The sequence below is a fragment of the Entelurus aequoreus genome, linkage group LG12 (genome assembly GCF_033978785.1).
Source record: "Entelurus aequoreus isolate RoL-2023_Sb linkage group LG12, RoL_Eaeq_v1.1, whole genome shotgun sequence".
NCBI lineage: Eukaryota > Metazoa > Chordata > Actinopteri > Syngnathiformes > Syngnathidae > Entelurus > Entelurus aequoreus.
The window spans coordinates 29,222,929-29,250,016 of NC_084742.1; the positions used below are offsets into that span (position 1 = coordinate 29,222,929).

Consider the following 27,088-nt stretch of genomic DNA (forward strand, 5'->3'; position numbering starts at 1 on the left):
TAAAACAGAAGTAAACATGGAGATGAAGCACAGTAAAGAAGAAGTGAAGAACATCATTAAGATAGAACACAATAAAAAGTGGCAGGATAATTGGAATAAGGAAACAAAAGGTAGAGAGTATTACAAAGTCCAGAGGAGAGTAGGTGTAATGAGAGGAGGAATAAGAAGACATTATTACTAGAATGAGATTAGGACATACATATCTAAATAGTTGATTGAAATTGATGGGGAAACATGCTACAGGACTGTGTGATTCTTGCCAACAGATAGAAAATGTAAGACATGTTTTAATACATTGTAGAAAACATAATAGAGAAAGGGAAATACTGGGAAATAAGTTAGCGAAAGAGAATATTAGGTTAGCAGTGGAAGATATATTAGGATTGCACTCAGAACACACAGGTTATAAAGCAATACACACATTTTTTAAAAACACTGGGTTAAATAAAAGAATTTAGAGTAGGAATCCACCTCGATCCACACTCCATTACAGTAGGTGGCGGTAATGCTCACCACAAGGTTGCTTGCCAACCGCCATAAAATCACAAGAAGAAGAAGAAGAAGTACTTTCTTTTTATAACCTTTTATTTTGAGTATGGAAGGAAAATACATTCATTATTTGATGTTAATGTTAAGTTCATAATTGCTCATATTTTTTTAGTCACGTTTGTGAGTATTTTTCATTTGAAATATCTTTTTCATCAGGCATTGGTTCTTTGTCACATGACCTCTCAGAGGTTCGCAACCAGTGTCTCGCTGCCGGCTTTGCTCCTTCCTTTCCCAGCCATAGGCCGTTCTCGCTCCTCCCACAGTGTGAGCCCGTCGCAAGCGCAGATCTGTTTGGGGTTCTGGAAGAGGCCTGCCGACCTGGCAATGATCCCACACGCTAACCTGCTCTCCAAGAAAACAAGAGCGTAGAGATCACCTGGACTCAACCATGGTTCCAACACACACACCCCCCCCCCCCCCCCCCCCCCCGTGCTCTCACTCACCTGGCACCAGAGTTTCCTGTCAGCTTGGAGAGCGGATGACCCCCTCGGCCCAGGTCGTCTGGGCCAGCGTCCAACACCAGAGACCGTCCAATCACGTCCCAGACCTTCAGCTGATTGTCTTCAAGTCTGAACGATGCTCTGCCATCAGGTCCAGCAACTATATTTCCCAGATCGCCGACATGCTGCACGACGACAACGCAGTCTTTGGGAAGAACACAGTACACCAGAAAAAAGCCACATCTAGACGCACGCTGCACCAGCAAGTACTCACATCCAGACGCACACTGCACCAGCAAGTACTCACACCCAGACGCACACTGCACCAGCAAGTACTCACATCCAGACGCACACTGCACCAGCAAGTACTCGCACCCAGACGCACACTGCACCAGCAAGTACTCGCATCCAGACGCACGCTGCACCAGCAAGTACTCGCATCCAGACGCACGCTGCACCAGCAAGTACTCGCATCCAGACGCACGCTGCACCAGCAAGTACTCACATCCAGACGCACACTGCACCAGCAAGTACTCACACCCAGACGCACACTGCACCAGCAAGTACTCACACCCAGACGCACACTGCACGAGCAAGTACTCACACCCAGACGCACACTGCACCAGCAAATAGCCACATCCAGAAGCACACTGCTGCACCAGCAAGTAGTCCCATCCAGAAGCACACTGCACCAGCAAGTACCGTATTTTTCGGACTATAAGTCGCAGTTTTTTTCATAGTTTGCGACTTATACTCAAGAGCAACTTATGTGTGAAATTATAAACACATTACCGCAAAATATCAAATAATATTATTTAGCTCATTCACGTAAGAGACTAGACGTATAAGATTTCATCGGATTTAGCGATTAGGAGTGACAGATTGTTTGGTAAACGTATAGCATGTTCTGTATGTTAGTTATTTGAATGACTCTTACCATAATATGTTACGTTAACATAACAGGCACGTTCTCAGTCGGTTATTTAAGCGTCATATAACGTACACTTATTCAGCCTGTTGTTCACTATTCTTTATTTATTTTAAATTGCCTTTCAAATGTCTATTCTTGGTGTTGGGTTTTATCAAATAAATTTCCCCAAAAAATGCGACTTATACTCCAGTGCGACTTATATGTTTTTTCCTTCTTTATTATGCATTTTCGGCAGATGCGACTTTTTATACTCCAGAGCGACTTGTACTCACATCCAAACGCACACTGCACCAGCAAATAACCACATCCAGAAGCACACTGCACCAGTGCAGATTTCATGCCAAGCAGCAGCACCTTTGCGATGGTGCTGCTTTTCAAAATGGTCGCGGCTGCTTCCGCCTGACTGCCGGGCACTAGGGGGTGGGGGCAGGAGTGGGAGGGAGGTGTTGTGTGCATTGCACGTAAAGCCTTGTTGTTGCAGACCGGAAGTAACATGCACTACATACATGAGTTAAACATTTTACTTTCTTTTTATAACCTTTTATTTTGAGTATGGAAGGAAAATTCATTCATTATATTTTTCCTTCTTTATTATGCATTTTCGGCAGGTGCAACTTTTTATACTCCAGAGCGACTTATACTCCGAAAAATACGGTACTCACATCCAAACGCACACTGCACCAGTAATTAGCCACATCCAGAAGCACACTGCGCCAGCAAATAGCCACATCCAGAAGCACACTGCACCAGCAAATAGCCACAGCCAGAAGCACACTGCACCAGCAAATAGCCACATCCAGAAGCACACTGCACCAGCAAGTAGCCACATCCAGGAGCACACTGCACCAGCAAGTAGCCACATCCAGGAGCACACTGCACCAGCAAGTAGCCACATCCAGAAGTACACTGCACCAGCAAGTAGTCACATCCAGAAGCACACTGCACCAGCAAGTAGTTGCATCCTACCCACACATCTCTCTTATAAACAAGTCATACCCGCTCAGCATCTTGTGGACCACCGTGATGTCTTCCAAATGGGTTGAAGTGTTCGCCACAGCTGCTGACACAAGCACACATTTAAGTTTGCAGTGTACCAGAGACAAAATACACCAACTTAGACTTAGACACACTTTAATGATCCACAAGGGAAACTGTTCAACACAGTATCTCAGTTACAATGATGGAAAGTGTAAGGATGGAAAGGACAATGCGGGTATAAATAGACTAATACAGAAGTAGCTTCTGGAGCAGAGGTGTTCATAATCTTTCTACCGAGGGTCACATACACATATTTTTTTACCATTTGTTTATACTAATTGCATGCTAAAACCAAATCAATATAGGTGAAAATGACGTAAGAACAGGGAAGCCTACTTTTAGCTTGTGTTTGTATTTTTGTTTTGATGAAAGTGTTTAGAATTAATTAATGACCGCAAATGAGCCCCTGAGCCACACCTGTTTTGAATTCTCTTACACATTACAAGTGAATGAAAGCACAATGGTTTTACACAGTGGTCACGTTAAAATAATGAATTATTACTATGATTTAATGAGGCACCTCTGCTGATTGGCTGGTTGTCATGTGACCAGTGGGACTACCTGAGGCAGTCGTCAGTGAGGTCTCCGAGCGCGTGCACGTGGAGGCCGTGGGCTCCGGGCTCCAAGCCATCAATAGTCCCGTCAATCAAGCATCGTCCGGCAGACAACTGCAAGAAACGGACAACTCCTTGGACCCGCCCCTCGCCGGCCAGCATGGCGACCGCTGCACCCTGATCTGTCACATAATCAGAGGGGCCTTTAATGAATTTCGTATTTTTTGACTTATAAATGTTGTTACAATGTTGAATATTCATGTAAATGCCAATGCCAAAGCCTCAAAATCATAAGGTTCATGCATTTAGGCATAAGCTTGCATGCATTTTTTCCCCCTAGTGGGCCATTTGTGACATCACAGATTGACGGACGTATTTATGTGGGCATTCTTGTCCTCCCCCTGTGATGTCAGTCCTCGTTTCATGACCTCCAGCCTGCTCTGAGGTGTATAGAATAAATACTTCCACGCCTATTTGTCCACAACATTTTGCACATGGACCAGAAGCTAAAATGTTGGATTAGCTGCTGAACTCCAAAGAAAAAGAAGGCACCATTTAGGTATGGGAGAAAAAGCTTAACATCTACATGTAAACAAGAACAAAAACAACTAAAAACAATTTTGCGATTATAAAAAACATATAGATATACAGTATTTACCATTGTATTGACCACATACTGATACTATACTTGGTATCGTCACCGTTGATATTTGTATTTATCTGCCCACCTTTGGTTTCAAGAGCTCTAGCTCAGCGTTAGCCTGGCTTCTTTTATCCTCCAACGACCTGCAGTGTAGCACGTTTAGCTATTCCTCGTACTCTAGCAATGACACTTGTGAGAAACATAAGTTTATTTGTCGCCATGAAGGCAAATTATAATGACTTACAAAAACTGCTTCTCAATGTTGAGGGGCGTTAGCCACTAGCAAGGACGCGGTCGTTTGCTTACCGCTGTCATTGATTGATTGATTGAGACTTTTATTAGTAGATTGCACAGTACAGTACAAATTCCGTACAATTGACCACTAAATGGTAACAACCGAATACGTTTTTCAACTTGTTTAAGTCGGGGTCCACGTTAATCAATTCATGGTACAAATATATACTATCAGCATAATACAGTCATCACACAAGTTAATCATCAGAGTATATACATTGATTTATTTACAATACGCGGGGTGGGATGTGGAGGGGGTTGGGGCGGGGGGGTTAGGTTTGGTTGATATCAGCACTTCAGTCATCAACAATTATATCATCTGAGAAATGGACATTGGAAACAGTGTAGGTCTGACTTCGTAGGATATGGACAGCGAGCAGTGAACATAGTGAGCTCAGAAAGCATAAGAACAAGTATATTTGATTATTTACAATCCGGGGAGGTGGGATGTGGGTGTTAGTCTAGGGTTGTAGCTGCCTGGAGGTGTTAGCAGGACAGCTAGAATGTGTCCTGTGACTCCTGTCCATGCAATATCGTGTCATAACGATAGTATTAAAAACTCTATCATTTGTATTGTGTATCATCTATATCACCCAGCCCTATTGCTATTACAACTTGGTTTGAGGAAAGAAAAAACATAGAATTCTGTATTATTTTTATCTATTTACAGCATGCACACAATATCACCGACATGCAACAAGAACTGATAAACAAATACAGCTTCTTTTCTGCTGCTTTGTGTCAATCTAACAGTGCAGGTGTACCTGTATAATGTTTATGAAGTTTATTTTCAACAGTGTCTGGAACAAATAAAATTGCAGTGCTTTTTGTTTTCAAGATACATATTTAAACAGTCTACATTTTCAAAAGATACATTTGGATATTGTTGTAAAGGGAACATGGAGGATTTCAATTGTATAGAGGTTAATGTGTGTCTATTAAAAAAAAAAAGTTTTAAACTGAATTTATGGAATATACATTTTTGCATCAAATTAATTCAATTTCATTGAAAAAAATGTGTTTGCAAAATGCCTGTTTTAAAATTCAGCATTTTAAAATTCAGTGTATAAAAACTTCCATCCATCCATTTTCTACCGCTTGTAAATTTGCTGCTTCAAAATGCAAGACCCACTTACGGGAAATTAAGACCGAAGCAATCAAACCTGTCTCAGAACCAGTCTGTCAAGTTTAAAGTCACATGACATGAGTTTTAAAAAGAGGCAGGTTATGCAGCACTACACACCACAGGCCATTTAATCTGCTGTATGTGCTCGGATCACTTTTTATGAACCCTTTAAACAGTGGAGGTTGCTGTGCATTACTGAAAAAAATCTCCCAAATCAGCAAAAAAATTATAATAGCTGATTACACGATGATACAAACACTCACGTAATACTGACGGATCCTAAAACATAGTAATAAACCATCTCAAAAATGGAATGAAATGTTAGTTTTTTTACTGACTAGGACTCAGTTGTAGAAATCTGCCTCCATCTGACACTCGGATACCAGGCTTTTTGCTGTGTAAACAAGCCCCGCCAAGACACTTTATTTTACATTTTGTTCTTTGGTGTTTTTGTTTGAATTGAGCATAGCTAAATGTTTTTTTTAAGAAGATTTGATATTATAGTTGACTTTTTTTTTTAAAATATCATTTTCAAGCCTTTTTCTCATCTCAAAACACCTCTTAAGCTAGGACACTATTATGCAAAACCTACTTTTTGTTGGTAATTTTTTTGTGTATTTGGAATCCGCATCAGTCCCCAAAATTGAAAAACGAAGCATGGTGGAGATATTTAGTTACGTCAGCGAATATTTCCATTTATGGGTTAGTTTATGGGACAAGATATGAGTTTAGGTCCATATCGCTGAACCCTACACTCGTGTTAGCGACAGTGCTAGCACAGTTTAGGGATGTTCTATGTGTTTAATTGAGCTTTACAGTAGGCCTTATGATGGCATTGTGTTTATATTTATGAGTGCACTTATTTGAGTGTTAATAATGAAAATATGATATTAAAGACATGTTGTATAGCTACAAAATGTTTTCTGTGCTAACAAAACATTTCTGTGCTACTAATTACTTGTTTTAATTTACTCGCACCGGTCCTACTAGTGAGCTAAGCGTACAGCCCTGCCACCGGGCCGCATTAAAATGTTTATTATGATGTATTATGTCCAGTGAACTGCCTTTTTTATGTGGTTTTGAAGGACCCATGTCATGTGATGTGACTTCCTTTTGGCTGGTTCTGAGACAGAATTGATTGCTTGATCCATCCATCAATTTTTTACTGCTTGTCCCTTTCGGGGTCACGGGGGTGCTGGAGCCTATCCCAGCTGCACTCGGGCAGAAGGCAGGGGAAATCCCTGGACAAGTCGCCACTTCATCGCATGGCCAACACAGATAGACAACATTCACACTCACATTCACACACTAGGGCCAGTTTAGTGTTGCCAATCAACCTCCCTCCAGGTGCATGTCTTTGGAGGTGGGAGGAAGCCGGAGTACCCGGAGGGAACCCACACAGTCACGGGGAGAACATGCAAACTCCACACAGAAAGATCCCAAGCCCAGGATTGAACTCAAGACCTTCGTATTGTGAGGCACACGCACTAACCCCTGTACCACCGTGCTGCCTCTTCCAGAAATGTAAATATTTAATATCTCGAAAACAGCACAATCAATAATTTGCACAGCACAGACGAATGAGACTATATTGGTTTGATTTGGAGAAATGCGGGAGCTGGCTGAACTTAGATTGACTTATAAAAGAATGTGTAATAACACTGAATTGTAATACTATGATTTTTTTATACACTGACCTTTTCAACACTTGAGTTTTTATACACTGAATTTTAAAACACACGCATTTCACGAACTATTTTTTTCCAATGAAATTGTCAGCGTCCATCCATTTTCTACTGCTTGTCCCTTTTGTGGTCACGGGGGTTGCTGCAGCCTATTTCAGCTGCATTCGGGCGGAAGGCGGGGTACACCCTGGACAAGTCGCCACCTCATCACAGGGCCAACACATATAGACAGACAACATTCACACTCACATTCACACACTAGGGCCAATTTAGTGTTGCCAATCAACCTATCCCCAGGTGCATGTCTTTGGAGGTGGGAGGAAGCCGGAGTACCCTGAGGGAACCCACGCAATCACGGGGAGAACATGCAAACTCCACACAGAGAGACCCCGGGGATAGAACACAGGACATTCGTATTGTGAGGCATATGAACTAACCGCTGTACCACCGTGCTGCACCACAAAAAATTGTCAGCATATTTTGTTGTAAAAAAAATTCAGTTCACAAAATTCATACTCAAAAAATTTAGTTACATAAATTCAGTGTCAAAAAAACTTTCGTAATAAAGACACAAATTAACCTGCATCTGGTCAGGATGCGACCCGAACGCCTCCCTAGGGAGGTGTTTCGGGCACATCCAACCGGTAGGAGGCCACGGGGAAGACCCAGGACACGTTGGGAAGACTATGTCTCCCGGCTGGCCTGGGAACACCTTGGGATCCTCCGGGAGGAGCTGGACGAGGTGGCTGGGGAGAGGGAAGTCTGGGCTTCCCTGCTTAGGCTGCTGCCCCCGCGACCCGACCTCGGATAAGCGGAAGAAGATGGATGGATCGATGGATGATTGTAATCTAAAAGCAACACCTCCCCAAACGATCTTGCAGACATACTCAAAGTAGGTTATAACTGGAAGTTGGGAGCAAAATTTACACCAACGCATATCGCGTATTATTTTTAACCTGCCCATTGTACAGCACTTTGGCTACCCCTGTGGTAAATTTTAAATGTGCTTTATAAATAAAGTTGATTTGATTTGATTTGATTTGATTTGATTTGATATCCAATACATATTAACTAGACCGCAATGAAGTGTAAACTATGTCTCCCGGCTGGCCTGGGAACGCGTCGGGATCCCCCGGGAGGTGCTGGACAAAGTGGCTGGGGAGAGGGAAGTCTGGGCTTCCCTGTTTAGGCTGCTGCCACCTCAGATAAGCGGAAGAAGATGGATGGATGGCAGTGTGTTGAATGTCTATTAGAATCCCCAAAGCTCCCTTTTAAGTACATCCATCCATCCACTTTCTACCGCTTATCCCTTTCGGGGTCGCGGGGGGTGCTGGAGCCTATCTCAGCTACAATCGGGCGGAAGGCGGGGTACACCCCGGACAAGTCGCCACCTCATCACAGGGCCAACACTGATAGACAGACAACATTCAGTACTGACAAAAGCACGTTTATGTACACAACAGTGTACCTTGCTCCTCTAAACCCCCGATGCCTTTAAGCACGGCCCTGCGGTCTGTGCTTTCGATGAGGGCCTGCACCTCCCCACTGGTCAGAGAAGACTCCACCAGGACGCGTCCTTCACTCACGTCCACGCTGACGGACTGCACACCTTAAATCAACATGGTGATGTTTCACTTTGAACATAGTAACTTCATTGACGAACAACTTGAATACAAAGTGCTGCATATGATAGATGGATATTCTAAGATGCAATTTGATATTTTCTTACCGTCTTTTTGCTCCAGAGCAGCTCTGACTTGGTCGGCACAGCCCTCACACTTCATCTGCACCGCAAACTCCAGCTGACAACGACATGAGCGTCAAACTACTTCAACCATAAAGCTGCTGACTATGCAGCAAGCTAGCTTTTAGATCATTTTAGTGTGAGGTGTGACTGTCATACCTTTGCCGGTCTGTCGGAATCCATGCTTTTAGCAGGGAGACTTCTACAGTTATCAGGTAGAAAAGAAACTTCCACAGGCGGAAGTGTCTCAGCTCAGCGCGTCGCCATGTTTGTGACGTCAGGATGAGTGCTTCTCTACTGCCATCTGGTGGCCACCACACGCTGGTGCACCTCCTCTCATGTACAATTACAACACTTTTAGTACAACATGATTGCTGTTACAGTTCGACATTTATGTTTATTTTAACCACAATGTGGTTATCTGTGTATCTGGGGGTGTATCTGTTTGGAATATTCGTAACGATTAATAAAAATCACGTGGTTACTTGCACAATTTTGAAAACTAGTAAGAAGAGCCTCCTCTTTTTTACCTCTACTGATAATTCCTTCAACACCATATATTTTACATTCGACACTTACAATATTTTGTTTGCTTCCATTTTGTCATTTAAGATTATTATTTTACTGTATCACCATTGTCTAATGAACGAGAATAGAATAGAGGGATGGTTTATGCACTTTGAAAATATATAGACAAATGTGTTTATCTTTATGTTTATATTTATGCTGTTTTGAAATATGGTTTGTTTTGTTCATATTGTTGTTGAAATAAAGTAAAAGGAGAAAAGGGCTCATGCATTTTTGGAAAAAGGACAATGTATTATATGTATCCAGGGCCGGGAGGTGGCAGTAGTGGGGCAGTACAAGTACCTGGGAGTCCACTTGAACAGCAGACTGGATTGGAAGGACAACAGAAAAGCTGTATACAAGAAGGGCATGAGCAGACTCTTTTTCCTGAGGAAGCTTAGGTCCTTTAATGTGTGCAGCAAGCTGTTGGAGATATTTTATCATTCTGTTGTGGCCAGTGCCCTGTACTTTGCAGTGGTTTGTTGGGGGAGCTTCACCAGCAAAAGGGACTCAAACCGGATTGATAAACTGATCCGGAAAGCCGGCCAAACTATTGGCACGCAGTTGGAGGCATTTGTGTCAGTGAGGGACAGGAGGACACTGGATAAACTGCTGGCCATCATGGACAATCCTGCCCACCCACTCCACCAGACAATTGAGGGACAGAGGAGTTCATACTCCAACAGGCTCCTTCAGCTTCGTTCCCACAGTGTTCGATTCAAGAACTCCTTCATTCCGCACTCCATCCAGCTGTATAATCACTCGCCATACAGCAATAGATGATATCTGTCTATTACCTGACACCTTCTATGTCAGCTACTTCTCTTTGTTTTAATGTCTAGTTTCTGCTGGATTTACTCTCTATTTTATGCTGCAGCTGTCACATATACTGTAATATTGTCGTCATGTGCGTACATGGTAATTGTTATATTTTGTATATAGACATAATATAATATAATATATCAGTATATATAATATACTGTTCATATATTGTGTAAATATTACGTATATATGTTATATTTTGTATTGCTATATTTAGTCTATTTATACCTGCATTGTCCTTTCCATCCTTACACTTTCCATCCTTTGTAACTGAGCTACTGTGTGGAACAATTTCCCTTGTGGATCATTAAAGTTTGTCTAAGTCTAATATCAGTATTGAAAGAGAAGAAAATAAACTGACAGTATACAGCTTGTGCAATGTTGAAGGAAAATTATAAAAGAAAGATGACAAAATGTAATGTAATAGAATATATATCATAACACTAAAATATTTGAAATAAAAAATAAAATAAGTTAAGTAGTAGTTTAGTAAACTTTTAAGAATAAGTGATTGAATAAATAGATATTGCAGTAAATAATTTTATATAAGAAACATGCACATTCATTGATATTCAATTAATACATTAATTTATGAATACATTAGTTAATTCATGTTGCATATAGAGATATAAGTAATAATTAAGGAAAACGAATAAGGAAAGCTGATGGCAGAATAAGAATAAGCAAATAAAAAAGTAAAACGAGAGTAATTAGATAAAAAGGGTTAGTATATAAATAAAAAAATAGATTATGTAATTTAGAATAAGTATGGACACTGAAATAGAGACAAGTAAAATGATGATATTAACGGAAAAATAAAGGACATATATAAATACTGCAAGTAAAAATGTTAACACAAATGTAAATACTGGCTATAAGCAATAACTAATTGATGATGATCAATTAATAACATATATTGTTCTAATTAAATTTGGTATGATCAATGTTATTTTTGATTACTTCAGTTTGGGTACAGTTTGTGTGTGTTGTCCTAAAGTCAATTGTTAATATTCTTTACATAATTACTTGATAATATTTTCCGTATTATTGACTGCAAGGCTTTAATTTGGAGCTAAAGTTGTTTATATTTATTGTATATGCTATAATCGGTAAACAGCAGTTAGATGATGTCACTTCCGCTAAATTACTTTCGGTTGGTCGACTTCGTTCGAAAGCAAGTCATACATGTTGCGGTCTTCTGTGGTTCTTTCTGTTGCCATCCTACACAAAGCGGCGAAGAAGCAATGCCGTAAGTTGTCTTTATTAAGTTAACAACATGTCAGACACGTTAAAAAGTGTAATAGTGCCGATATGTTAAATATAATTGTCGAACTAGATACAATGTGTTCAAGTCATTCAGACAGACGGGAGTCTCCCTCTGCTGGACATTTTGGGACATTATAGTTACATTTTCATATGTCATTGTTGACAAATATGTACAGAGACAATAAGTGTGTTTGTGTCTCTTTGTTCTTTTTAGTTTTTCACCATCTTGTCTATGAAGAATTGTCAAAAGTAAATGGTCAAGCTTACAACGACGTTCTCTTCTTTGACTCCGGTTTGGCTTGGTGTTGAGTGGCGTTTCTACACGTCTCACGAGAACACTAAAGTGAAAAAGGCACGTTCCGGCTGCCCTACGGTATCAACATGGCGACAAGTCACGGTGGAAGCAGCAAAACGTCAGTATCCACAGCAAGCGCAGCTCTTGTTAGAGCTAAAGCAGAAGCCGCCAAAGTGCGAGCGTCATACGCAAGCCAAGAAGCTAAGCTAAAAATGGAAGAAGCTAAGCTAAAACTGGAAAATGCCTCCAGAGACGCTCATAATCAATTAGAAACAACGAGAATAAGCACAGAATTAGAAGTGCTTACATTACAACGAGAAGCAGACGCAGCTGAGGCGGAAGCTCAAGTATGGGAGGAGGCTACGGCAGCACAATCCACAGGCGATGACAGGAAAACTGAATCTGAAAAGGCAAAAATTGAACGCACCAGTGAATACGTTCAATCACAGATCGACCTTCAACAGCTGTTGGCATCACCAGCTGCCTTGTGTCCAGCAATAAATAAGCAACCGTGTCCGTTAACACACGCTACCATCAACACCTGGCATCTGGATGAAAATACTCCATATATGCAACCCAGTCCTAATAAAACAAACTTTAAGAGCGATAAAGAATCCCACTTTTCCACACCAAACTTAAATAAGCCAGTTAAAGCTACGACAAACTTTGAAGAAAAAAGACCATCTGGCTCAAACATACATGCTCCGCCCTATGTTCCCCGACAGGTACCACAAGCCAGCATGCCGTCTTCAGTTGAACCGTTAGCCCACTATTTGGCAACACGAGATCTCATCACCTCAGGACTGTACTACTTCGCCGATAAACCATAAGATTATCGCGCATGGGAGTCGTCATTCACTACAGCGGTCAGCGGTGCCCACCTCACAACAACTCAAGAACTAGACCTCATGACAAAGTGGCTTGGTAAGGAGTCTGGAGAACATGTGAGACGCATCCGCTCAATGTATGTAAACCATCCAGAACTGGCTCTACACAAAGCATGGGAGAGACTGCGTGACTGTTATGCTGCTCCTGAAATCATTGAAAAATCACTATTTGATCGGCTGGACAATTTCCCCAAAATTTCTAATAAAGACAACGCTAAGCTACGTGAACTGGGAGATTTGCTCATGGAAATTCAAGGTTTCAAGGAGGACGGCCATTTCACCGGCTTGTCCTATCTGGATACGTCACGAGGAATTAGGCCTATTGTGGACAAGCTTCCTTATAGCCTTCAGGAAAAATGGACGTCTTCTGGGTTTTTGTACAAAGAACATAATTACGGTTGCTTCCCTCCCTTCCACTACTTCTGTGTTTTTGTGTGCACCGAGGCAAAGAAACGAAACGACCCCAGTTTCACCCACCAATACAATACAACTGCTAACCCTGACAAACACATTGCAAAAAGTTTTAACCCCAACAGACCCATCTCAGTGCACAAAACAGACATTTTAACAACCAATAGTGAACCCAATGAATGTTGTCCTCTACACAACAAACCACACCCCCTTAAGAGATGCAGGACATTCCGAAACAAATCCCTGGATGATAGAAAGGCCTTTTTGAAGGAAAAAGGGATATGTTTAAATGTTGTTCCTCAGTTTCACATCTCGCCAAACACTGCCAGTCTTCTGTGAGGTGTTATGAATGTGGAAGCACTCATCACGAGGCAGCAATGCATCCTGGTCCATCCCCTCAAATGGCCAAGGCTCCTCCACCTCTGAAAGAGAATGGCGGGGAGGGAGAAGAACAGTATAACATTCCTGATGTTAGCACAAGCTGTACAGATGTTTGCGGTCAAGGTCAGTGGGGGCGCTCATGCTCAAAAATATGCCTTACTAAAATGTACCATAAAGACTTCAAGGACAAGGCCATCAAAGCCTACGTAATTCTGGATGACCAAATAATATATACACAACACACTTTATTTAAATGCTTACGTTGTTATATACTACTGAACATTTACTCTGTAAGTATGTCAAAGGAATCATTCTTAAATTAATAATTTATTTGGTTGTTTTAAATTGTTTGTTCTGAGCAGCACAGTGCTTGTCATGTGTTATTGTATCCACAAGGGGGCAGTACATGTACATGCCTTGGCGGTTATATGTATGTTTTCTGTTTGTTTGCAACTTGCTTCCCCCTGGAAAATAAAATGATCATATATGTTTAATTCTCCAAACATAAAAAAAAGAAGAAAAAAAGGGGGATCTAGATTTGTAATTTGAGTATTTCTATGTGGCCTTTTGTTCAAAGCGACGCAACAAGGCGGGAGGGGTAGGATGGGTGCGAGGGTTGAGTGGGGGTCTCCTCAGCATCCAGAGGACTGGAGGAAAAAGACAAAAAGCTGACTATCTGGAGCAGCTATATGACGTAGATGACAAAGGTTGGTCCCTGCCGGTCCTCTTCGATCTAAATGCGTTAGCTTTTTATTCACATTGAGCGAGGACATTTGCATGTCGTTACATGGCGTGTCTGTGTGCGTGTGCGTGTGTGTGCGTGCGCGCGCGGCCAGGATGCTACAGACTATATCAATGCATGAAGGCAACCATGCACAACAATACATAATAATCTTTCACCGGTGTCCTTTTAGTGAGGGTTGTTTTTATGATAATTACCAGCTGCAGGATTAGAGGTCACACAGAGCACCGTTTATGCTCTTTTTCCACAGCACTTTGAAGCAAAATGTCCCCAATCCAGTTTTTACACAGCATCCACAGCATAGTGATGGTGCCATATGGGTGTTCAACGTTGTGGCAGATGATAGGACACCACATTTCTTCAGGTGACTAATAGGACTATAACTAATTGCACAATAATATATATGGTGATGAAGTGGTACCTGGCCTCACACTGTAAAAACTCTTTCAGTGGTATTGTCCATTTTACTTTATTTTTAAAAGTATATTTATTCCAATAAATCAATTTATTTTTATTTGTTATAGTTTTTGAGTTATCTATAAGTAAAAAGTGTGAATATTTTCGTAACTTAATTTTTTATGTGATAAAATTAATTTTATTGGACTTCCAACATAAAATGATTTAGCAAAACTCAGTTCAAAGGTTTATATCAGACCTAAAACGTCAGGACCCGCCAACCTGCATGCAGCTGTGGAAGAACAAGCCCAGGCACGTCTCTTCACGGAGCCCAAGGAAAACACTTTACCGGACTCATCACTCATGTAGGTAACAATTTATATTGTTAAAAGTCAGTATTTGCCAGGATTGAAATGTATACATTTTCAAAAGCATGGCTCAACGTTATATTTAGTTTGCTACTTTTCCCGCCGACCGCCATTTCGAAGTTGCTCTTACCGCCAACAGCTCATTAACTTCAACCAAACATTGTTATAGCTGTGCAGTTTATAATTAGCGTTTTATTTGCGTGGTAGTTTAATATTTTATTCTTCAGTTTATAAGCAGCCACATTAAAGCTGCTTCACTAGCTTGCATTAAAAGTTGCTAGCAGCTAGCTCCCCTCAGACCTGCTGTCCATGCACACTCTTAGGCAAAACGCTACTCTTGTAAGAATAACACTCATTGTGTAAGTCTCAATCTCAACATCCCCCCCCCCCCCCCCAAATCTCACCAGTAGTCACTATTTAAAGCAGGGGTCCCCAAACTACGGCCCGCGGGCCGGATCCGGCCCCCCAGCATCCAAAATCGGGCCCACAAATTTTTTTAATTTTAATTTTTTTTTTAATCTTTCCTTTCTAATCCATTTTCTACCACTTGTTACTCTTGGTGTCTCCTAGCCGCTCAGGCAAATCATATTGTCTAAAAATGAATTTTCCCATCGATAACGTGACAATGTTAAATGTTGATGAACATCAATGTTAATTGATGTTAAATGACAAAACGAATTATAAAGACAATGTATATATACATACATAATTATACATACATAAATATATATATATATATATATATATATATATATATATATATATATATATGAACATCAATGTTAATTGATGTTAAATGACAAAACGAATTATAAAGACAATGTATATATACATACATAATTATACATACATAAATATATATATATATATATATATATATATATATATATATATATATATATATATATATATATATATATATATATATATATATATATATATACACAGCCTGGCCCCCTGCCAAATTTTTTTAACCCAATACGGCCCCCGAGTCAAAAAGTTTGGGGACCCCTGATTTAAAGGGTAATTTTTCAAAATGTTCTTCCGTGGGGGCATGCCCCCGGACCACCCTACTGTTGCTAAGTTACCAATTTAGACCACAGTGGCTACAAAAAAATCCAGAGGAAACACTGCAATTGAGTATATTAGGGTGTAAAAAAAACATATATAAAGGGCTCTCATCAGGCTTATATATCCAAGACGTTAGACATGAACCATAACTTGTCTTTTTTTCTCTCTCTCTCTACAATGACAGATGGGATGGCCCTGTAAATTGTGCCAACCAAGACACAGCCATGCCTTCCCTTGCATTCATATAGGTTGCCCATGCTCTTTTAAATGCTGGAGTTCCCTTCGCTCTCATCTGTCAAGATACCACCCAGAAGTCAAATTCCTCAACTCACCTCAAGTAAGTCCTTCATTCACCTGCCCTCTGTGTAAAAGGACTGTGCCAGGAGCATCAATGATATGATGGCCATAACGTATACAGTTGGAGAAGACAGGAAGTGGTTGCCAAGTCTCCTGCTGGGGTGGCAGAATTTAAGGAAAGATGGCCTGCCCTCTTCGAACCATTCCAGGTAAATGATTTATCATTCTATTTTTCCTGACCAAGTTTCCATTGTGACTTGGACATGACATACTAGACTCACTTTTTGCCTGAAAATGTATACTAAAACCCTTAATATCAGTAACGGTCAACATTTGCTGTCTTACAGATTAATGAAGAGTTCCGAAGGTGCACTGCTGTTCCACTGGAATCAACATTTATGTCCCAGCTGGACAGGTACACTACAAAACTCCTGGAGCTCTTCAGTGCAAAAGGTGGAGTGACTGGTCAGCACATCAAGAACTTGTTGATGGAACTGATACAGGTGGGTTAAAAGTGGTTTAAAAGTTTACAACTGAATCTGTAATCATGCTCTAATAACGATATCACAGATTTGGAGTAAAATTGCCAACAAAATTCATTTATTTATTATTCTTCTATTAACTCTAGGACCCAAGTGCCTCTGCAGTGATGAAGAGAGATGTGACTCTGAGATGCCTCATAGAGTACACGGGAGAGAGTGGACAGGAGCTAATCTCTGACTACTGTGTAAGTATTGTTTAAAAGCAGGTTTGGATCAGTCTGATGTACAAGCTTAAATTTGGTTTACTTATGTGAACTGACTGAACCAGCAGTTGTCAGGTGGAGGTCGAGCATGCAGCCAGTTGGCAGGAGCCCCAGGATAGCCAATTAGCATAGCACCACAGAGTGATGCCTTTCTGTCTTGTGTTTCTGTTTGCCCTAAAAAAAACAATGCAAACAAAAAATGCTCCCCTTAAACAAGCATTAAAACATTTACTCTATATATATATATATATATATATATATATATATATATATATATATATATATATATATATATATATATATATATATAACATATTACTGTTTGTTTGTTTGTTTTAATTTCTGGTGGTTCTATTCAGGTTTTTTATATGCAAATTAAAAATGCAAATAAAAAGCATGTGGCTGGAAATGCATCTATTGTACCAAGTTTAATGTACAAGATCTCAAATTAGAATTCAAAAGTTTTCAAAATGGTCTTCACAAAAGTAATCATTATCTGAATTAAATCACACAACTTATATTAAATATAAAATTAGATGTTTGTTTTTTTATATTACTGTTTTTGTATCTCAAAGGGAACTGTAGAGACCACTGTTCATGAGGACCTGGAAATGAGGAATATGAGCATCTACATCTGTCGTGAGCCAAATGCAGTAGGAATCATCATTGAGGGAGTACCAGTCCTTACTCATCTTGGAAACCTAGCCAAAGCATGCTGCCTACTTCTGGGGTTGACGTATGCACTTAATCTTGAGTATCCATCCAAACTTTCCAAAACATTTGAGGTGTTTCAAAGACTTTTTGTGGGACTCGACACACTGCGCCCAAAACCAACCCCCAAATTCATGACTCTCAAAAACAAGCTTCTAGCTTAGGCAGTGAGCCATGACTGTCAGCTTGCACTTTTGAACAGCTATTTTCTTGTGTCTGCTCAAAATCATTATACATTGTTCATTGAGTGGAATTCTTCAGAATGTTGTCCTGTTCAGGTTTTATACAAATCTCCAGGTCATCGTTTCTGGTGTGTAAATTAAGTTTTTTTTAATGTTTTATACACACTAAATTGCCCCACTGTGAAGCTCTAGCTGGTCAGAAAGAGGGATCTGTGAGTTGTTTAAGTTAAAATGTTTCAAAATATACACACTGAAAGACACTATGGTGAAGGTGTTCTGCTTGTGAATTGTTACAGAAGTACAGATAATCTTAATGTTAAATTGTTTTAGCAAGAAACTGTACTGTGAAGGTTCTAAGTAAAACTTGAGATGCTGAGGTCATGCATTCTTTTATGCACTAAATAAGTGAAGCGAATTACATTTATAAATCGCTTTTTCTCAAGTGACTCAAAGCGCTTTACATTGTGAAACCCAATATCTAAGTTACATTTTAAACCAGTGTGGGTGGCACTGGGAGAAGGTGGGTAATGTGTCTTGCCCAAGGACACAACGGCAGTGACTAGGATGGCGGAAGCGGGGATCGAACCTGCAACCCTCAAGTTGCTGGCACGGCCGCTCTACCAACCGAGTTATACCGTATACTGATGTTCTTGACTGTTAATACTCTACAGCTTATTAACACGGTTTGGATATGGCTTGTGAAAATGTTTTAATAATATGTATACGGTTAAAAAAAGAAAACTACTGTGAAGGTGTTCTATACAGCACTTTAAAAAGTTGAGGTCATGCATTCTATGCACTAAATATGGATGTTGACTGTTCATACTGTCCAGCTCATTGCCACTGTTTTTATATGATAATGATTTAATAAAGGTTGGAATTTGATATGTCTTGATTTTTTTATTATTATTCTAAGTAATTATTTTAAGCAGTTTCCATTTTCAAAACAAAGAAAGGGTAAGTTGGTCAAAATTAATAAAATTGAGTACACAAATTATTTTTTCATTTAAATGTTACTTACTTTAATGAAGTCTTGTGTGTTTAATATGCTGATGTTTTTTTACATTGATTTTACTCAATTTGTTGGCTTTTCGTGTAAACGCAACTTAATCTTTTTGCATAAATCGAAATGCATATTATAAAGTTCTACTTACTCAAAATACCAATTAGTTGACTAAACTAACAAAAATTGCTTGGAAAATGTTGCCTTATTTTTATTGAGTTAGATCCAGGCAACAGTTTTTACAGTGCACATTCAAGTGTGTGAATCCCAATTGGAACATCTTTTTTGGTATTCCACATTTTAATATGACATGTTTGGTACCAATGTGACATAAATAAGGTAGTTTTGAAAAAATTGTACATTTACATTTATACAGAGCACATGCTGGAAGAAACCATGCTGTAATACCATAGTAAGAACTTAATGGTTCTATAAGATACACTATATTGCCAAAAGTATTTGGCCACCTGCCTTGACTCACATATGAACTTGAAGTGCCATCCCATAACCCATAGGGTTCTATATGATGTCGGTCCACCTTTTGCAGCTATTACAGCTTCAACTCTTCTGGGAAGGCTGTCCACAAGGTTGCGGAGTGTGTTTATAGAAATTTTCGACCATTCTTCCAAAAGCGCATTGGTGAGGTCACACAATGATGTTGGTCGAGAAGGCCTGGTTCTCAGTCTCCGTTCTAATTCATCCCAAAGGTGTTCTATCGGGTTTAGGTCAGGACTCTGTGCAAGCCAGTCAAGTTCATCCACACCAGACTCTGTCATCCATGTCTTTATGGACCTTGCTTTGTGCACTGGTGCACAGTCATGTTGGAAGAGGAAGGGTCCCGCTCCAAACTTTTCCCACAAGGTTGGGAGCATTGAATTGTTCAAAATGTTTTGGTATCCTGGAGCATTCAAAGTTCCTTTCACTGGAACTAAGGGGCCAAGCCCAACTCCTGAAAAACAACCCCGCACCATAATTCCTCCACTAAATTTCACACTTGACACAATGCAGTCTGAAATGTATCGTTCTCCTGGCAACCTCCAAACCCAGACTCGTCCATCAGATTGCCAGATGGAAAAGCGTGATTCATCACTCTAGAGAACGCGTCTCCACTACTCTAGAGTCCAGTGGCGACGTGCTTTACACCACTGCATGGTAATTTCTTAGTGGCCCATCTTGACAAAACTGCCCTGTGTAAAATGTTCTGGACAAATAGACTAAGAAGTGTTTATTTTATGGATATCAGAGCCGGCGGGAGTGCATGAGTTGAGAAAGAATGACACAAATACTCCAGGAAACTGTTGCCTCAGCAGAGAGGGAGGAGGCTTGCTGACACGGCATGACCGAGAATGACCACAAATGTACGTCCGTCAATATGTGACATTACAAATGGTCCACTGTTAAGACTGTAAGACACAGTGTTCAGGGGCATACAAAACTCATAATGTCATGCTTTGGCATTGTTTAACACGAGTATCCAACATTGTAACAACATTTACAAGGAAAATAATTACAGGTCTTTTTCTGACCCTCAGTCCTGCAAGGGAAGCTCAGCTTCCTCTAAAATGTCAACAAAAAAAAAGTGGTGCAATATGTTGTTTTGTGTTTACATTTCATTGACTAAATATGTGCTAGAATGCCTTCATTTTTTGTTCTGAATCAGCTACTTTCGTGACAGCTGCCACAACTTTCTTCTCATTAATCATGGTAGTGTCCCAGTGCATTAAACAGTGTTAAAGCTGAGCGTCCATTGACTTCATTGGGGGAGCACAGAGTGGGTTGTTTCACTGCAGCCATACTAGACAGTCATTGGATAAATGCTCGGTTTTATCCCGCCCATGGGACGCTCAGTGTCTCTGGAAGTGTATGGAAAGTGGGCTTGTCCTCAGCTGGCCTGGATGTTGAGCTTCCGCATGATGATTGCATGATCTGCCTGAGGCTGAATCTCTTTTTGCTAGACAGTAAAATGAGTGACTAAGTAATATCAAAAAAATAAACCACTGCCAGAGCATTTTTCAATGTACATTTTGTTGTTCCGAGTTGATTTGGAGAACTTTACAGTCCTCTAAATTATGTCTTTTTTGTACAATATATCATCTTTATATATTTTATCTGTTATTGGAGACCGTATTCATGTTTAGAAAGTAGCTGAAAAGTAGCTTCCCCTACTTGAAAGAGTAGTCCTTTTTAAATTTCACAACTTTGGGAAGATTACGTATGGCAGCTCGCTGTTCAGTACAGTTTGTCGTTTTTTCCTAAAAATAGCAACCAGAAATATAAAATATAAATAAATATATATAATCATACCTGGTTGAGGGGGGCGTGTTTCTGTGCCGTTCTGGCAGTGGCAGGGTTGGGGGCTCAACCCTGGCTGTGGAATTTAAGCATGTCGGCCAAGAGGAGAAGAATGCAGATTTGCCCTGGTAAAGCGTGCTTGATGATCTTCTTATGGGCAAAATTACAAAATAACTTTTCACTACCAATTTTCCACATGCCAAAAATTCCCACTTTTCCACTAATTCCACTCAGTATTTCACCTCAGCTTCGGCATTTACACGCACTTTCTACACAAATTGCCTTACTGGTTGTTATTTTGTTCATGTCTTAAAGCCTATCCCTAACCTGAGTTCAGCGCCACACACTTGACTACCTCATGTTTCTTCATTTGATGCCATCGTAGAACACGGACAGGGAGAATGTCGCAGAAGAAGATCTTCCTGGCCTTCATGGTCGTTGCCATGGTGACTCTGTTGCTGCACAGTGGCGGCCATTGGAGCAGGTGAGTGAGCAAACACTTGAGTAAATAACAACAAGCAATCAGTAACATCAACTTTACATCTTTACTTCAGGACTATGCAGGATCTCCACGCCATCTGTCCTGCCCTGTCCTCTAATCGTCCGGCGGGCCTGAAAATGAAGCACACCAACGTGGCGTTCCTAAAAACCCACAAGACGGCCAGCACCACCGTGCAAAATCTTCTGTTCCGCTTCGCAGAGCGCAACAACCTGACGGTGGCGCTGCCCGGCCGGGCATGCAGTCACCAGTTCTGCTATCCGCGTCTTTTCAGCGCTCACTTTGTGCATCCCCACACGCTGCCGCCCAACATCATCAGCAGCCACATGCGCTTCAGGAAGGCGGAGCTGCACCGCCTCATGCCCAATGACACTATCTACATCACCATACTGAGGGAACCGGCCGCTATGTTTGAGTCCTTGTTCAGCTACTACAACCAGCACTGTGAGAGCTTTAAGGCCGCCAATGGCTCTCTAGAGTCCTTTTTGGAGCAGCCTTGGCACTACTACCGCCCTCAGGACAAGCGCTCCATGTACGCCCGCAACACGTTGACATTTGACTTGGGTGGTGACAAGGACCGCGCCTCTACAGACGCGCCGTATGCACAATTCTTGGTAGATGAGGTGGAGCGCGTCTTCTCCTTGGTGATGATTGCTGAGCACTTTGACGAGTCACTTGTTCTGCTGCGTCACCTTCTCTCCTGGGACTTCGACGACATTGCGTACGTGAAGCTCAACATGCGCACGGCCAGCTCCAAACACCAGCTCACTCCGGGCCTCTCGGCTAAAATCCGGGCATGGAATTGGTTAGACGCACGCCTCTATGACCATTTCAACTCCTCGTTGTGGCACCGGTTGTCAGTTTTGGGCCCGGCCTGCGTGGCCCGGGAGGTCCGCCTCCTCCGGGTAGCCCAGGAGAGGCTGCTGCAGAGTTGTTTCGGTGGGCGCAGGCCTCTCTTTCGCCCAGCAGCGCAAATAGAGTACAAGGAGCTGCGGCCCTGGCAGCCCAGTGCCAAAGTGGAGATAGTGGGCTACGACCTTCCCACCAACCGGAGCCGTGGATTCTCCAGCTCTGCCTACGAACCCTGCCTGAAGCTCATTATGCCTGAGGTCCAGTACACTAAGGTCTTGCTTCGTTCCCAATCAATTCGCTACCGTCAAAGCCACCAGCCGTGACTTTCGCTGCAGTCTCGTCACGTCACAGATGGGCTGATCACAGTCAAGACCTCTAGAGAACCAAGCCTTGTAGAGGACCCTTCGGGATGAACAGTGACTATGCCCACCCAGACCCATGGGACAACAGTGCTCGGACACAAGCAGGGCAGATGGGTGCACAAAGTGTCGTGCTCCTTGGATAGTGTTGAATAAGGCAGGGGTCTTGGGAAGAGTCTCCCTGATGCTTTCTGTGCCTCCTCCCATCTTATGTTTGGTTCCCAGCTGCCACTTATTGTGACTCATAGAAACATCAGCTGACATGTCACATGGGTCACGTGTTAGGAAAAACGGCGTTACAAAATAATGACGTTACTGACACTGTTACTTTTACCAGTGACGAGTAATCCAATTACGGTAATTACTTTTATGTACATTACAATGCCGTTACAGATGCGTTGGATGTAAGGTGGTACACTACTTTTGATGTGGCTGCATGTCAACAAGATAGCCTCAGAAGCACAGCAAGTTAAATGCAGGAAGTAACTTTTTACTAATAAAAGCAACAACCTGCACCACACTAAAATTAACTTGGTATTAAATAGGAGGAGGCATGCACACACAGTAAACAACATGTAGGCTAAGTAAACACCCCCACACACACATACATACACTCCTACAACTGCCACGAGGGAATAATGAACAATGATTGAAGTGACAAACTTGCCATCCATTTGTGGACAAGGAGAAAAGACAGCCATTGAAGCACATTCAGTCTCTTTATTAACTAGCACTAACGCAATCCAGTGAAATTATTTAACATAGCTGCCGGCCCTGCATGTAAACTACCACCGCTACGTTAACGAACACAGCTGAGCTAAAATGCTGCTCAGAGCGAGTTGTCGCTGACGTCACACATCACTTGGCAACAGGTACACAAGCTCACACACTCCGCTCTCATGAAATGTCTCTCAACTGCATATGCCAGATATCTCAAATTTTTGTATTTTTTAAGCAACACATTTATTACTTTCTGTAATAATTAATAACATTAATTTAAAACAAATGTTAGTAATTCAATTACTTTTTTGGTAAAGTAACAAGAAACTATAATTAATTACTTTTAAAAAGTATTTTTTCTGAACACTGGTCACATCCACATCCAGAAGGTTGAAGAGGAACTGCACTTTTTTTGAGAATTTTAGCAATCCTTATGTTAGACAAGAACCCATATGTATTTCTTTTTTGTGCATTCTAAATTGGAAAAAGTTGCTAACAAGAGCCAGTTGCCAATGCAGGTAATGGGGATTTTATCTACTCAGCCTCTAAAGCCTTATAAAACACATAAAAATCTCCAACATTTTATACTGTTTGCATGTTGTAAGTATATGTGTAATGTCATAACAAACACATTAATGACAGCATTCCTTTTTATTCCGTATTTTGGCCATTTTTAGCTTTTTTTGGCCGCTGTGATTTTACAGAGTTTGCTACTAACTTTAACAAAAACAACAACCACTAGTCATGGCAGACTGTGTGAAAGCTAATGACGACTACTTTGGGAAAAATGATGATCCAGAACCTTATACTTTTGAGCCTGAATATACAGAGGGTGAGCTAAGAGTTATAGAAGCTGGGTGCTAAGCAGATCATGATTTAGTGAAACACTAAGCATCATTTTTGCAGTATTGCTGAGTGCTAAACAAGAAATACAAACTATGAACATAAAACACAAAACAATCACCTACTGTACAATGTCTGCTCTCAGTGGGATGTCGACTGTTGGGATATTTATCACAAGACGTGATCCCCGTTTAGATTATGAATTCATCATAATCCTCACTTCTCAGGTAAAAAGGATGGGAGCAAATGAGAATATTGCCGTGTCTTCCTAGAGATGTCTACGGGTCTACGTTGATTGTAAAAGTTGACCAACTTCTCAGCTTTTGGACACAACCTTCTACTATATAAGTGCGAGACATAATATATAATCTAGCACAAACTATTACTAACTCAGACTCGATGTAGCAGCTCAGTAGGTCAAAAGCTGCAGTAGCTACGTTACCTTCATTGTCAATCCGCCGAGTTACTAAAAGTAGTTCCTCGGGGTTAGCAATAACATTGTCGATAATACTTGGTTAATATTCAGGTATTATTCATGTGTTATTGGGGTGTTTTTGTAGAGGGCTTTTTAGGCGGAATAGACGACTCATATTTTCTACATTGTTAGCTGTCTCGTAGTAGCGTTTTTTTTTCTGACTTAGAATGCACAAAAAAAGAGAAACGCATATGTTCTTGTCTCACATAGGAATTGTGAGTGATGGGGAAAATTCCCAAAAAGCGCAGTTCCCCTTAAAAAGCTGTCAAGTCAGCTGAACAACTCAAACAAAAACAGCTTCACATATTGGTGTCCTTTATAGGGACGGGTACCGAAACTTTGGTCCATAATTGTGGACAGTAGAAACTAGACAAAAAAAAAAAAAGTAGGTATCGGTGCTATATGAATGCAGACTCAGACACCTGACAATGATATTGTGCAAGTAACATCTTGTAAGTTGGCACACATATTTAACATATTTACTTTTAAATTTTAATGCCGACCATAACCTAACAACAGCGGCCCTAAGAGCACAACACAGCACTTCATCATTATGCACAAATGATGGTCACGGCGAGCAAGGTGCATTCTCAAACTTCGAAAATGTGAGCATCAACAATACAACACCAGCAAGTTGTTTCTTTTGTACTTTCTGTTCTATATTGTTGCTGGTTTTGTTGCAATAGTTATGATAATTCAATGTAATACTTAGTGTACTATTCTGTTCAACCTGAATGGCACAAAATTCCGTAAGAACATAAAATGTATTGTTTTTTAAAAGGAATGCTTTTCATGTTTTGATTCTAATTTGAGCACCGTTTAAGCACCGACACCGTTTTAAAAGTACAGATTCTGTACTAGTATCAGTTAAAATGTAAACGATACCCATATCTCACTCACTAGTAAAATTGGACTTCAGGAGGAAGCGATGGGACACAGAACAGACGTTTAAGTGTGCTTCCATTGTGTTACCATGACAACCAGTGTGAAGAGTTTGTAATATTTTGTATTTGTGCAGAGGTACTAACTTTATTCCCTGGAGGCCATTCAATGCACATACTTGACAAAAATATGACCACTTCACTTCTGAGTTTGTGTGTATGTGTCCCACATCGCTGAGAGGGGTGGGGCCTCAAACACAATCAGCGCTGACATCAAATGCAAATAAAATAAACATCTCAGTGGGTCTTTAGGAATGCCATTTTGTCAATGAAAATTGATGTCACCATGGCTAAGCATGATGTGAAGCCTGACTCAGATCGGCACCCAGGCTAGTATCAGCTGCACTGAATAAGTCCAAATGCAGCCACTTTGTTTCAAAACCAGTTTAAAGCGTACTTATCATAATGCTAACAATATTATTATCATTATTACTGCCTCTTGTTAAAATTACAGTCAGGTGAGTATGACCAGCCAAAAACTATAGTCAAGTAACAGTAATAGTATTGTTACTTTAGAACAGGGTCGGCAACCTTTACCACTCAAAGAGCCATTTTGGAGAGTTTCACAAATTAAAGAAAACAATGGGAGCCACAAAAAATGTTTGAAAATTTAAAATGAAAAACACCGCATACAAAGCTTAAATTGCTTTGCGCTATGTTAACCTAGGGGTCTCTGACACACGCACCGGCACGCATCTTAATAAGGAAATGTAATGTTAGTGCGGCCCGCGACTTTTAATTGAATGGCGCTTGATAGCGTCTTTCTTGCCAACCCTCTCAATTTCCCTGCCGACCCTCTCAATTTCCCGGGAGACTCCCAAATTTCAGGGCGTGCTGGCACTGCTTTTAGCACCCTCTACAGCCTGCCCAAACAGCGTACCTGCTTGGCCACATGTAGAATGCAGCTTTTGCTTACTCACTTAAGTGACAGCAAGGCATACTTGTTCAACAGCCACACA

The 27,088-nt window shown here is 40.9% G+C and overlaps 2 protein-coding genes across 8 annotated transcripts; one reads left to right on the forward strand and one right to left on the reverse strand.

Moving 5' to 3' along the window:
- Nucleotides 1-555: 555 nt before the first annotated feature.
- ccs (copper chaperone for superoxide dismutase) lies at nucleotides 556-12,398 on the reverse strand. Of its 3 annotated transcripts, none has more exons than XM_062065518.1 (8): nucleotides 12,262-12,398; nucleotides 9,164-9,337; nucleotides 8,990-9,062; nucleotides 8,729-8,869; nucleotides 3,520-3,694; nucleotides 2,917-2,980; nucleotides 993-1,174; nucleotides 556-891 (listed from the first exon to the last, which is right to left on the reverse strand). In XM_062065518.1, the coding sequence occupies exons 2-8, from the start codon at nucleotides 9,185-9,187 to the stop codon at nucleotides 732-734; spliced, it is 819 nt and encodes a 272-aa protein (XP_061921502.1). In that variant the 5' UTR covers nucleotides 9,188-9,337; nucleotides 12,262-12,398; the 3' UTR covers nucleotides 556-731. The 3 variants fall into 3 exon arrangements, with proteins under 3 accessions (XP_061921502.1, XP_061921501.1, XP_061921503.1); XM_062065517.1 differs by lacking the exon at nucleotides 12,262-12,398 and adding an exon at nucleotides 11,927-12,071; XM_062065519.1 differs by lacking the exon at nucleotides 12,262-12,398 and adding an exon at nucleotides 11,927-12,065 and having other exon boundaries at nucleotides 559-891; nucleotides 2,917-2,977.
- Nucleotides 12,399-14,218: 1,820 nt separating this feature from the next.
- gal3st3 (galactose-3-O-sulfotransferase 3) lies at nucleotides 14,219-26,363 on the forward strand. 5 transcript variants are annotated; one of them, XM_062065522.1, is made up of 8 exons: nucleotides 14,219-14,340; nucleotides 15,011-15,136; nucleotides 16,395-16,547; nucleotides 16,629-16,716; nucleotides 16,855-17,010; nucleotides 17,136-17,234; nucleotides 21,826-21,924; nucleotides 21,995-26,363. In XM_062065522.1, the coding sequence occupies exons 7-8, from the start codon at nucleotides 21,842-21,844 to the stop codon at nucleotides 23,112-23,114; spliced, it is 1,203 nt and encodes a 400-aa protein (XP_061921506.1). In that variant the 5' UTR covers nucleotides 14,219-14,340; nucleotides 15,011-15,136; nucleotides 16,395-16,547; nucleotides 16,629-16,716; nucleotides 16,855-17,010; nucleotides 17,136-17,234; nucleotides 21,826-21,841; the 3' UTR covers nucleotides 23,115-26,363. The 5 variants fall into 5 exon arrangements, with proteins under 5 accessions (XP_061921506.1, XP_061921508.1, XP_061921505.1 ...); XM_062065521.1 differs by lacking the exon at nucleotides 14,219-14,340 and adding an exon at nucleotides 14,369-14,739; XM_062065520.1 differs by lacking the exon at nucleotides 14,219-14,340 and having other exon boundaries at nucleotides 14,369-15,136.
- The last annotated feature ends 725 nt before the right edge of the window (nucleotides 26,364-27,088 follow it).

Bases quoted from the DNA above. Each gene is read 5' to 3' on its own strand.
- ccs (XM_062065518.1), bottom strand. From the start codon at position 9,187: ATGGATTCCGACAGACCGGCAAAG. The intron at 3,695-8,728 runs GTACACTGTTGT...ATTATGTGACAG, and splicing joins CGGGGGTTTAGAGGAGCAAG to ATCAGGGTGCAGCGGTCGCC. The intron at 1,175-2,916 runs GTATGACTTGTT...GTCGTCGTGCAG, and splicing joins GTCCACAAGATGCTGAGCGG to CATGTCGGCGATCTGGGAAA.
- gal3st3 (XM_062065522.1), top strand. From the start codon at position 21,842: ATGTCGCAGAAGAAGATCTTCCTGGCCTTCATGGTCGTTGCCATGGTG. The intron at 21,925-21,994 runs GTGAGTGAGCAA...TCTTTACTTCAG, and splicing joins AGTGGCGGCCATTGGAGCAG to GACTATGCAGGATCTCCACG.